Genomic DNA, 14009 nt, shown 5'->3' with positions numbered 1-14009 from the left:
CAATCTTAATTTATATCCAACTTTTCACATAACATGACTAATAAACACCATATATTAAAATATCATGGGTACATACACATACACAAATATTTTTAAATTTTTGTTGTTGGCTTGATGGTATGTGCTAATGACAGGTAATCGTTAGGGTAATTTAAATAGGTAATCACTGATCTGTAATAAACTATTGTTTAAACATCGTATTTTGTTGTGTCTTACACAGCTATGAACTCATTATATTATGAACACCATTTAAAATGTGTAATATGAATTATATTATAATATATGGTTCATTATAATTATCTATTATTATAAAAATGTATAAATTGGTATCATTGGTAGAACAAAAGCTTTACTGTAAATTTGAACCAAGCATTTTAATGATATAAAAATATTAGCAATCATACATAATTCAGTTAAGAGATCAAAAAAATGGTTAAATATATAAAATATACAGAGTGTGCAAAATGGAAAAGTGAAAAATCAAAATTTAATAGAACTAGCAACCATTATATTAATAACTACGTGTGATAGATATATTTAAATGTAAATGAAGACCTTGACTAGTCCAACTAAAATTGAATATAATATTAACTTAAGATTAACTTTTCTTTTTTTATTATTATTTTAATAATACAAATTATTGTTTGTTTTTAAGCTAGGAATGTCATCAAAAATATCTCAAAGGAACTCGAACTTTGTTAAAACGTTGTTATTATTTTTTATATACAACAATTACATATAAAACTAATTATAAATATTATAAATAAAATTAGTGATCAATTTAATCACTTTTTTTAAATGTTATAAAATTCAGGTAGAATTAGGTAAGGGTCAGGCTTCAGTTTTTAGTTCTTCGGTTTCATTTGTTCTTGTAAGGAACTGTTGAAACTGAAAATAATTGAATGAAATGTAATTATTTATCAGTAAATGATACCAATCATAAGTATACACAAAATACTGAACTCTTGTATATTTTAAGTGGATCAATAGTATTATAATACAATAACACATAAAAACAAATTTTCATGGTTAAATGTTTGTATATTTTTCCATTGGTATCATTGCCAAGAATTTAAAGCATTATTTGTGAAACTAAACTAGTATCGGTATCAATAATTTACCTGACTATCCATAGTTATATGAATATACAAATGTATGAACTATAGATAGTTGATTTTTATCTTGTTTTTGGTTTATAGATCAAATCACTTATCAGGCTAATTTTTTACCATATTATTTTATGCATATGAACAATAAATTATCTATTTTTATATTTCCATAAAAAAATAAAAAATAAATTCAGAAATTGATATTTTGTAGGCATGTTACTAAAATCATTTTAATTAACTTTTGTATACTTATATATTTTCATTATTTTGAATAGATATTCATTGTAAGCCAGTGCCCAGCATGGATCTCAATCCTCATCTCAACTATAGAGCGAGTGGGCATAGGCTTGGTCAGACAACATACTTCAACTGTCCACCTGGATTTTTCTTAAAAGGTTCAGCAAATATCACCTGTCTTCCTTCAGGTTAGTTAATATTATATGACACTAATAATTGACTAGTGGGTACTGATTTAGAGTCTTCCCACTAGTGGCTGAGAAGTAAATATATAATGTCGTTATTGTTTTTATTCGTTAAAATATCATACAGATTATTAAAAAAATTAATATTTTAATATTTATTTATCTCATCTTTAACTGTAAAAGTGCCTTCACTGGAAGGTATCTTTAATCCGTACTTCACGCCATAGTTATCTATTTCATCAATTTCACTTATTGTTCAAAATCTATGTAACAGATTGTGGAAATATAAATAAAGTAATTAAAAAAAAAAAAGATATTTATTTATACACTCAAATTCATAAATTTAGATTTTATATGTATTTAAATAAAATATTTCTATGTGTTACCGGATAAATTTAATGAGAAAAAATATCTTGATAAATAACTTTAATTAAAAAAGAAATATGATAAGTTAGTAAATGATTGATATTTTTAAAATAATTGCATGATTCAATCCTATTTATTACATTTCATACTAAACTGATGTTTTGTCATTTATTTTGCAAATCACTATAATTTGAACATTTTTCATCTCAAAGTTTCCAAAAAAAAACCTACATGACTTTGTCTGACTTTGAACTAAACTTATTTGTTTTAAAGTCATTATCTTTGTACTTACATTAAAACTGGAAGTGAAACATAATTAATATGAGATTTATTTTTGTATAATATGTAGACTTCTCTTATTCATTATTGCATTTAAATAAAATGAAGAGTACTTAGAAATATTATGCAAATATTATGTTTGTCTTAAAATAATGGGTTTAATTAGATACCACTAATTGACTAAATTACTGTACTCAAAGTGCAACATTTGTTCTGCTGAACGAAGATATTTTGCATTTTTATATTTTATTCGTTTAAAATAAACATAAAACATGTCAAACTCAAATTATCAAGTGGGCCAAACATATTGAAAAGCTTACTATGTGGGCCTCACATAAAAATTAAAAAAATTCTTATTCGATTAGTTTATCTGAAAATAATAATATATACCGAGTAAATCATTCTCTAAGAATCTAAGATAGTTGTGACATGACATTAATATTTATTTATTTTTTAATTATATAATTTTATGTTTTTGTTCATTAATATTGGTAGTCACGAGCCCCAAAAAATTGAGCTTATGGCCGGATTCGGCCCGTGGTCTGCATGTATGATATGTCCGGTTTAAAAGATTAAGATATGACAGGTAGATATAAGAACTCCGTTTTAAGGAATATAATTGCATTAAAATCATTCATCCCAATTTCTAATTTTTGTTTCAACCTCGAATAATTAGTACATTAAAAGATTTTTCAGTTATTAATTTTAAAATAAAATTAGACATAAAGATAATTTTGTCTTATCGCAATTCGCAAAAGTCGTATGATTGAATACAAGTAAGCTTCATAGCGAACTCAAATATGTTTTCAGAGGTCTTATCACATAATTCGTTTTATCGGTATTAATTTATGATGGATAAAATATGGATGGTATGTTTTCTTTATAAATACGTTCGGCATCAAATCCCCTTAAGGCCATTATAATCTTATATCATATATATTATATTTAATATGTACAGCTTAAAATGAAAAGGGTATTTCATAACCTTTGAATATCGTGAACTCTTAGTATGCTACATTGCTACTGGATTAATTAGTTTTGTTGTTCCTGAAGTTTTGAAAGTTCACTAGCTATGGTATCGAAACCTCATTCTCTTGTTCAGATTTTAGAGTAGGTGTAAAATGAAAGTAATAATATGTTTTCGTATAAGATCAATAATTATTAGTGAACTAGATAAGTTATTATTGATTGTATTAATTTCGGTTTATTTAAGTATTTACTATAGTTTCAAATTTTAATATAGATAATATTATGTTTGAAATAACATAAATATCACGAAATTTAGTAGGTAACGTTTTACCGTTTGTTGACATTTTATGGTATATTCCTTACACACGTCAACAAAATGCCAAAAGTTTTACGTTAATGTCAGGATATGAGAGTAACTATACATTCCTTTATTTTTTTTTCCAGCCACAATAAAATAACCATGGCTTAAACGACCATTGTGCATCCTAAAAATTATAGTGAAATTGTATTTTCACGATTATTAATTGAAAGTGATTAGCAGCTCTAGAATCTCTAGGGTAAAAAAAAATTATCCTTTCTTCTGAGCATAATGGTCAGTAATTATACTAGAGGACATCCGTGGATTAACGTGGGTCCAAAAGTGTTGGAAAAAAATAAGAAGAAAAAATCATTTCAAAATAAATTAGATTTTATCTTCTTTGCTGTATCAATTACAGTACAGAAACGTTGGACAACAGATCCCGTCGAATCTGATAGGCTGTGGAAACTTCCATTTTTCGGAATTGTAGCACAGCAGTAATGGTTTAATTAAAACAATTATTTCGCTCTAGATCTTGTCATTCTAATAGTATAATGGCAGGAAAAATATATTTTTATAGGCCTTTAAAATCATTCATATGCACTTACTTTAAGTTTTACATAAAATTTTTTATGTAAATATTTTAACTTTATTGTATAACAAAACGGGTCGTAGCCCAAATTATAGAACAAAATATGTTTACATACAAGAAAAATATTAACACTAGACATTGTTTACATTGTATTTACAAAAAAAAAACGACTGATCTTCTTATTAGCTGTGTAAACGCCTCATCCTGAATATCGGTCTATTACGAAAATAATTGGTGGTACAAAAGTGTAAAAAAAAAAGATAAGTGGTTCGAGACTGGAAGCTAGGATTTGTAAATTTTATTGACTTAACAATACACGACAGTGTTGTACCTATAGAGCCGTTTATGAGCTATCTTAAGTTAGGCCTAACCTAAAACTTGGATTACAGAAACACAGCTAACAGCTAGGAATGGTAGGCCTAGCATCTTTATAATATACTTACAGTACTAGTGTCATTTGCGATCTTTGACCCCAAATTTTTTTACTGCGTGGTAAAAGGTAAAATTCATAATCATGAAGTCTGTGGTTAATGTGCAGTAGGTACCCTGGCAGTAAAACTAGTACATTTAAATTATACTCTTTCTATCTGCAGGTTTCTACTATTCGCAATTCGCAAATAGCTAAGCCCCAAATAATAACGGCGTACTCGCGTACTCCAGAATAAATCTTAGAAACATACGGTAGAATGCTTTAATTATAAGTAAAAAAAGAAAATGAAATGAATTTGTTTAAGTTTATTCTTTAAGCAGAAATTTTCTGAAACATCGTACTTAGTTGCTTATAATTTCATTTTAAAACATTAAAGGTAGTAGGTACTTATTATTACTGTTGTTTTACAACGTGCCAAACTGCGGGTGATATAATATAAATTAATATCGCAATACAACTCACTCACTTACTGATTTAAATTGTTGGAAATCAGAAAATCCAAGAATCGTATCATTATGTATCATGTACCTATACATTGATGATGATCGTAAACAATAATAATAATAACACGCAAAAAGTTTCTCTGAAGTTACCTCACTGTCTCGATGTTGCAGAACAAAAATCGTGCACACAAAGACGTCATCCGTTTTCGTTTTCTCGTTCACGCGAACGTTAATTATTTAGAGAATTGGTTGGGAAATGTATAAAATGAAACTTGAGTGGTGCGTATAATATGCCCATAACGGTAGCCGTGAGCTCACTCGAAACTTTAAGAAACAATAAGTTTTGACGCTTTAAACATACACACACATACGCTCGCGCATACGGTGTCGGAAGTCTTTCGGACTGCCGTTTATGATAATATACCTGCGCGAATAATATGTAATAATAATTTAAATTGTTATAATAATTTGTGACACTTATACTTGTCACGTGATCCGATGATAAAATGTGTTTCAATAATTTCAACAGAGTTCTGTACCTACACAGTAGCAAAAATAGGGTTGATCATAAAACCTAAGTAAGTACCTACAAATATGTCTTTTACTTTTACCTAAGATTTTATTGGAATTTTTATAACATTATAATTATCTTATACATATGAGTATACAAATAATTTATTAATATAATTTATATTTAGTACGTGCATTAACATATAGTTTATGCCTATCGATGAAATATTTTTTATTAATTATATATACCTAATAATATAATATACATTATATTTGCAAATAACAAAAACAAATTATTTTACTTGGGTTATATATTATTTTATATATTGAACGAGTAAAATAATATGAATTTCATAAAAATAAATATATATATATATTTTTTTTTTTTTTTATTAATTATTTAAAGTTTTCCTGACAATAATCATCTAAAGTTAGAGATACAGAAATAGTTTTTGACATTTTGTAAATCAGATAATGTTAGGTATAAGTAAGAACTATGTTTTTTCTTTGATATACAGAAAAATGAAAATTATTACATTACGAAGCAGTTGACAATTATACAACTAAGATATATAAATACATATACATATATACCTACATAAAATATTAGTTTATTGATTTAAGATGTCATGGGGACGACCACGTTGAAGTCTGTGATTTATTGGACGGATGTTTAGTCTATACCTAATATTGCTTTTTAAAAAACAAAAAAATTTAAAAAAAAACATTTAAGTACTTATACGTTTTACAATAATCGTAAAAGGTTATTCTAATTTTATTTTTTTTGGTATTTGTTCATTGAAACGACATCTAGGTCTTCGTCAATCCTTATCACAAGTGGGTAGTAGGGAGATCATTTGAACTATTTATCTATGTATATATCACTATATACATAATACTACCCCTCCCCCCTCCTCCAAGAGGAGAAATGTGCGGTCTTCACTCCCAGTGGAGTGGGACCTAGTTGGAAACCAGATGACGCAATTGGACGACAGCTTGGGGATTTGGTTATCACGTAGAACCACACAAATTTTTTTTCCACTTTGCTATGAATTGAACCAATGACTGTGTGAGTCGTAGTCAACTGCGTGACCACTGCGCCACTCCGACACCCTTTATTCTAAATAAATAACTAATCAATAACCTGAGGTAACGAACTTATTCCGATGAACATTTTATCAATTTGCACCACTATCTCCCTTGGTCCTCATATCGTCCCCAATGTATATGTTTGGTGTATATATTTGTAGCCCACCATCAGCCGACCATCCCTTGAACACAATTAATACGCTCCTCTCGTTTTCACTGAGTTTAACTTTTTATTGATGATTGCCACTATAATATAATATAGCCACATTGTACGCGCGGGTTCCATTACTCACGTGTTGTAAACGTTAACTGTTTTTTTTTTTTTTGCTTTTTCTTTTCACCCTGCATATTGTTCCACGTGGCATACACACAAACAAAACAAAACCCAGAACGAAGTGGTGAGCTGTCCAATGCTTTTCAGACAAAATAAAGTGGCCGTGATTATTTTCTCCATAAAATTTTCATGACAAATATTTCTAGTAAATGACACCCTACTGAATTTTACAAGAGTACATTAATTATTTCAGTAATATTTTACTACAGAATATTTAACGTTTGTAATTTAAAAGTGGGAATTATTACCGAGAAAAATACATGAAATTTTACAGAACCGATTACAAATAAGTAAATATTTATCACTGTAGTGGCACCCAGATAGATTACTAAATACTAAAAAACTGCATGTATTCTCAAACTTAATTACTGGTATCACAAGAACGATTATTTATAAATTAAAGTAATCCATTTCTGTCAAATATATTGATTTACTGATTTATTTAAATATTCAATCACTCAGACATTAAAGCCGTTCTAAAAAAATATATAACATTCAATAAAACTACATTTTATTTTTACAATTAAAAGAAGGTAGGAGAGTATACTTTTATAAACTGTGTATAGGTACTCTTAAAATGTATCTGTGCGTCAATGTTCACTACTTACTAGTGATAATATGTTTCCAAACAGGAGATAAAATATCACTAGGCTACATATTCCAGATTAACATAAAATTACGTAATTTTTTTGTATTTATATTTTTACGGTGGATCACGCGGGACAATTGTTTTGTTACTTTTTCGATTTATTGAATCACATAATTTTTTTTATATTATTATTAATAACACGAGTGAAGTCATTGTTCACATATTATTATTATTATTATTATCTCATTATGATCGTCGGCATCATCTATAATATAATGGTAACTATATACATAATATTAATGCGGGCCACCATCGTTATCTGCATCAAGTGAAGTTCGTACGCTTGGTATAATTAATGTGACTGTCAGATTTGCCAACTTTTCAAGCTATAGCACATGTGCGTAGTTTTTCTATTTTTAATATAATAAAAAGGCCTTATTACCACTCAAACCCTCCTTTCAAATTAGTTTGTTTTCAATTTGTTTTTCATCTTGAAGTTATTTTTATCAAGTTGGTAATCTCGATGTGAAATGCATTTTTAAATTTTGTATTTGTGATTAGGTATTTATTAAATAGGTAAATATATTAAGTTTTTTGATTGGAATGCAAATTGCTACAATAATATCTTTAATATCATAGTTTTACATGAGTATAGTTGATAATTTTTTTAAAAGATTCTTTAAACGGTTTAAATATAATATGATAAAATATTATGCCATTTCTCTTTGAAAAATTTTTTTTAATTATATTAAAAATCTTCACATATAATATAATTAAATGCATATTGAGAAGACATGGTTGTCAATCAAAAAAGGTTTTTAAAATTTTAGGAATTATTCATTTATTTAAACATATTATATTATTAATACTTACGAGGCAGTTTTATTAGACTCAAAAAATGAAATTGTATTTTAGTTTTTGATTTCTTCATTATTGAAACTGTGACAACTTGCACTGCTATATTATTATTCTCTTTTATTTTTACAATGTCAATAGAGTAGAATCCTAAATCCTAATACTGATTAAGAAAACGTATGTCACGCTTTAAAAATGTTGACAGACTTGACTCCAATAATTTAGACATACAAATAAATTATCGCAAAGGTATAGCAATAATACAGTCGTTCATGATTCAATAATATGTGGTTTACGAATAAAAATTAAGATAAAACGCTTGTGAGTTATCAGAGGATGATATACGGAGCGTTGAATTCCAAATATATTTCCGAATAAATAACAAATTGTGAGTATTGGTAATCACATTGATCTATTGCTATATCGAATAATAATTTATATAATGTTGGGGCAAGTAAAGCGTCGATCTGCACCACCCAGACTTGATAAGTGAGGTGGTGCTTGTGGCTAGTCGGGCACAGGCCGGACTCTATTTACAATGTCGGGTATGTTAAGTTCTGACAAGACGGTGGGGAACCGCCCGTCACCGGTACAAGCTTATATAAGCGGTACTCCGGTGGAGAAGCAGGTTCGGAAAAGATCAACTTAAGTAAGTGTCTTATAAGGTGGTGGTGGTTCTGGCAAGAGCCGTTTTATGTGTTGCTCGACTGAGTCGGTCGCGACGATGGTTGCCACGCGGAATCTATCTGATGGGTTCGAGGCTTCGGACTGTTGTCCTGGTCAGTGGTCGGTCGTCGTTTCCGCCTGGTTGATGGTGCCCACGTTGTCCTCCGGGATAACTCGGCTCGTATCGTGTGTTCCGGTGTATTCGACTACCGAATAACCCTGAGCGATGAGAATAAGCGTAACGCCGGTTGCTCGGCCGGTAGGCAATCCGTACGCTCACAGTTGATGCTCGGCGATAGTATTGTTGACAGGGGCCGGCCGTTCGGTGTTTCTCCGCGATCTCCAGTAGACAACAGTCGTGTTTCGTCCGTGCGGCGTGAGTCGCTGAGTGGGTCGTAGTATTGGGGTCCGGCAACGGGTTCACTGGGTGATCGGCAGTCGGTGGATAACGGCTTGTGCATTGTACGTCGTGGCTGATGATCGTCGTTAACTTGAGTTTCCAAATGATTCCAGTTCTTCGTAATTAATTGTTCAGTTGTTGAAGAGTTGTGGTTTGGGATTGGAATGAATGTCCTCGGTTGCTGTACCGGTATTTATACACGTTAATCAAATTTCCGTAGCTTTTATTGGATTCAGGCTATATGGAATGACGAGTCGACATAACCTCATATTGTTATGGTCACCTGATCTCGACGGCGCTGTTTTCACTCAGCGAACCTGTTCGTTTGTTCGAGTATAAACGTCGTTGTGTGTATAACGGTGTTGTTATAGCGATTACTTAAATGGTAGTCTGTGGTTGATTGGTGGCCCTGAAAAGGATCGTTTCTGTCGTGTCTGATAATGTTCCGTAACAAAGATCATATAATTTTTATGTTTTAAAGTATTAACATAATATTTTATGTAATTATCAAAACCAATTTGTTCAATATTATTATAAGAGGAACAAAACCTTTGTACTTATGTATTTAGTGTTAAGTGTTAAGAAGAAGTGAAAGAAAATACTGTGAAGGCTCTTCAGTTAACTCGATCCAGTGGAGTAACTACTCACTTGCTACTTTTCAGTAAATAATCCCTATTGAATAGGGCTCAGGATTGAAATTAATAATCATTAATATATTTCGAGTCATGTCTTACGATATTTATTTAATGAGTTCAATCATATATGGTTTTTTTTGTTTGTGTTATTTATTAAGTATATACTTTTAAATTGATTTAATTATAATATAGATTTATTGACATTCACAGGCATTTGCGTAAAATATTACCAATGGCAATGACTATCGACCACTTTGAGATGGTTGATTTCAAGCGTACATTGTTATTTAAACGCCATTGTTGGTTGGGCCTATATAAATAACATTTACAATTACGCGAGACGTTCGCATAATAACAATAATTATTATTACAATTGAATTCGACCATTATAATATGGTGAGATGTTGGTGCAGGGGTGGATAAACGAGATTGAATAACCGGAACGGCTGCTGCTTATGCGCTATACTACAACTGTAGCTTGAACATACAGCTAGGGTTGATGTGGTATTGAGATATGTAAGGGACCGGGTGAAATAGGTTAACTTTAGGGTGTGTATATATAATAACGCTTTAAGATAGCCGTTAATATTTATTGGTTCGAAACGGAATCGATTCCCGGTTCAGCCCGAGAAACACCGCATAACGTTTAAATACCAAATGGTGGAGTGGTTGCCTTTGTATATTATACGAGTACATAAAAGCATTATACAACTGCAGCTTGCAAACTTTGTAGTCTCTACGGTGACCAGCCGTTCGTGAGTTGTTATTGTGATTGCTGAGTTCTCATTGCAACGCGACGATGTCCCGAATGACATGGTCTACCGAAGTAACAATGTAACATACGCAACTGCGTACAATAAATATCTACAAATCATGCACATTTTTTTTTCTTACACTTTTTTTCGTATTGTACATATAGTTAGATTTTATTCAGTAAAATATTATTTCCAATTTACATAACGATATGACTTAGCTCCCGCTGTACAACGATACACCATGATGAAATGACAAACTTTTTTTTTTTAAATACATCTACAATCTATATAAATATTTGTACAATAATTAGATTTGATAAAAAAAAAGAAGAGAATATAAAATGATGGCGAATATTAAGATTGGGAAGTTATCCATTGATAACACCCAGGACATGACAAACTTAAACACAGTAGTTGCACATATTAATGTACCACACGTTTAGATACCATAATGATTGTATTCCTGGTGTTGAGTATATAATATTATTAATATATTTTGTTATAATGAATCATATAACGCATATAATATTCTTTCGAAACGGCGGATTCATTGTGTCCCAAGATATACAAAATCTTTGAAAATTTGATTCAAATTTAATTTATTTCACGAGGTATTTAATTGATTAATTTACATACTACTTACTTACTTATTGATTTTTTCAATATTATAATATGGAGAAATAATGTTGTAAATTTGATAATAATGTGTTTAAAATGTATACTTACATGATATCAAAAATATTATCTTGAAATTAACAACCTTTATTATCTATGCAATATTGAAACTATTAATAAGTATGAGCAGTTATGTAAATGATTCAATTTGATATTCTAATTAACGACATAGGTACGATGTGATTATAAAACACTAACTTTCTTGTTTTAATCCCTCCTAATTTCAAAATCACATTAAGAATTTAATAATGATTATACCTATCCGATTAAAAATGTTTTGCAAACAATTAATGACAATGTTTTAATGTTTACGTCAAGTTTCACATTTTCAAAATTAAATTTTAATTGTATTCAAGTTCTTGTAATAAATAAAAATAATTAAACACCGTAATGAGTAAAAAATTTAAAATTTAAACTTTTTTCTTCTTTACCAATTAAATCTTTTTTTACATTTATCATGGAGTTTTGTAATTTCATTTTTTTTTTTTTTTTTGAATTTTTATTATATCTACTATGTTTCATTTATAAATGATCTGAAAAAAACTGAAATTTTATATTTTTGTTTCTTTGAGAAATAAATATATATAAAAAACTAATTGAGGATAAAATTTTATAAGCTTCATTAATATCCATTTTTCAATATTTTAATATCAAACTTTATAAAATGTCTTCAAAAATATTAAATTTAAACCAAATTTTTTTAAAAATTATACTATAAATATTTTATTCAAATAAAATAGTAAATCGAGGTTCAATTCGGTCTATAAGAAGTCTTATATTTTCAGATAAAAAAAAATAGTTATCAAAATCCAACAATTCCACAAGACCTGAGAATTATTCCTGTGATGTATTATTTTTTCATATATACACCTATCAACCCCCTCTCCTCCTAAATAGGTATCGGAAAGTAGATTAGTGAAAAAGTATTATTATAAATAATGTGGAAACCCTAAATATAAAATATGATTTTCAAGCTTTATGGAATTGTGGAAAATTTGAAAAACCGTAAAAAAATAAATAATATTATATTATATTATTATTATTATATTATATTATTTTTATATTATATTATATTATTAATATAATATTATAAAAAATCTATAATTTTCAATTTTATCCTATATTTTATTTGAAATAGAATACATATAAATAATTTATCAATCTATAATTAAATTAATCAATAAATCATTATTGCTCAACAAAATTTAATGAACTCAATATGATATAATATAATGTAGGTAGTATATTTATGTTTTATTAATAAACTAAGAATATATTTTTGAAGTTTAGAAATATTTTGTATAAATTGTTATTTTATTGAGAATGCTTAATCTAAATTAACTTGATTGATATCCAATTTTTGAACTGAAAATACGAATCTAATATTAGTAAGTACTAATAACAGTAATAAGTGCTATCAAGATCAGGGCCACCCTAAAACGTAGTAAGGGTTAAGTTAGTTAATTGGTTATAATTATTTAAAGTTTAAACGAGTAGACCACTACTAAATGTAGACCAACATTTTGTGGGGTAATAACCCTGTGACACTCCACTACGCTACTGAGTCTCCGCTCTTCTTAACTTAAAATACCTAATAAAGTTATAACTATTGGATAACTCGTTTGAAATTGTTTATGTTTTAAACTTTGTTAATATAACCCTTTTGAATCAACTATTGTTAATACTTTATATTGATATTAACATATTTTGTTGTTAATAATTCATAAGTTTAATAATTATGCATTCAAATGTTTATTATTACTATCTTAATAAAAGAAAATACTTATTGACACAATAATATACCAGGCAAATCTTCTCATATAAGCATTTGACTACCTACCTAATATTATTTGAACTTTGATCAAGAATTCTAAAATATATTATGCAGATCAACAACAACAGTTATAGTATTATAGCTTAAATCAAGCAATATTGAAGTTTCATTACACTATTTCATCTTCCAAAATAATATAAGTTGTAATTATACATAGGTACCTGATATTTGTTTGAAATATTTTTGAATTCAGATCTTCGAAATTCTAAAGATTTATATGCATAAAATATATTTAATATTAAATTTGTTTTGTTGAATATCACTTTTCTGCATGTTGCAATATATTGTAGATGAATGTCTGTAGTAAAAAAGTAGAATTGTAGAATAATAAGAATGATACAAATGAAAAAACAAAATAAAGAAAACGTAAATTTATTCAAAGTTGATTTTTTTATACGATTGTAATTTGAAAAAAAAATAATCAAAGATACCTGAAATTCACACAACATTTTTATCAGACATTTTCTATATTGCGATAAAAAAATATTGGCAATAATATTTGGTAAAGGTATAATATTCTATTATAATAAATGCAATGTTTTTGGAAAAAATAAATTTCAATATTTATGGTAGATATTACTACAATAGTAAAATAAACTATACTATAATATAGTTGTACTAATAAGTATATCATAAAATATAATACTAGAATAATAATTATTGACTGACAGATGGTTTTCAATCAAAATCGTATTTAAAATGCAATATGCAGTGAATTATCATTAAATTCAAATTAATTCATACATTATAGTGTTTTGC

The 14009-nt window shown here is 28.3% G+C and overlaps 1 protein-coding gene across 2 annotated transcripts in view; it reads left to right on the top strand.

The window, feature by feature from the left end:
* hig (locomotion-related protein hikaru genki) overlaps positions 1 to 14009 on the top strand; it is a 148957-nt gene that overhangs the window by 98028 nt on the left and 36920 nt on the right. For both annotated transcript variants that reach the window (XM_089223631.1, XM_089223630.1), the window contains one exon: positions 1385 to 1534. In XM_089223631.1, coding sequence (XP_089079757.1) covers positions 1385 to 1534 — 150 coding nt within the window. The remainder of the gene's footprint in view (positions 1 to 1384; positions 1535 to 14009) is intronic.

The sequence above is a fragment of the Diuraphis noxia genome, unplaced genomic scaffold (assembly GCF_037042655.1).
Source record: "Diuraphis noxia isolate RWA-SAM2 unplaced genomic scaffold, SU_Dnox_SAM2 contig0003, whole genome shotgun sequence".
In the NCBI taxonomy this organism is placed as follows: Eukaryota; Metazoa; Arthropoda; class Insecta; order Hemiptera; family Aphididae; genus Diuraphis; species Diuraphis noxia.
This window is presented reverse-complemented; position numbering and strand designations above follow the sequence as displayed.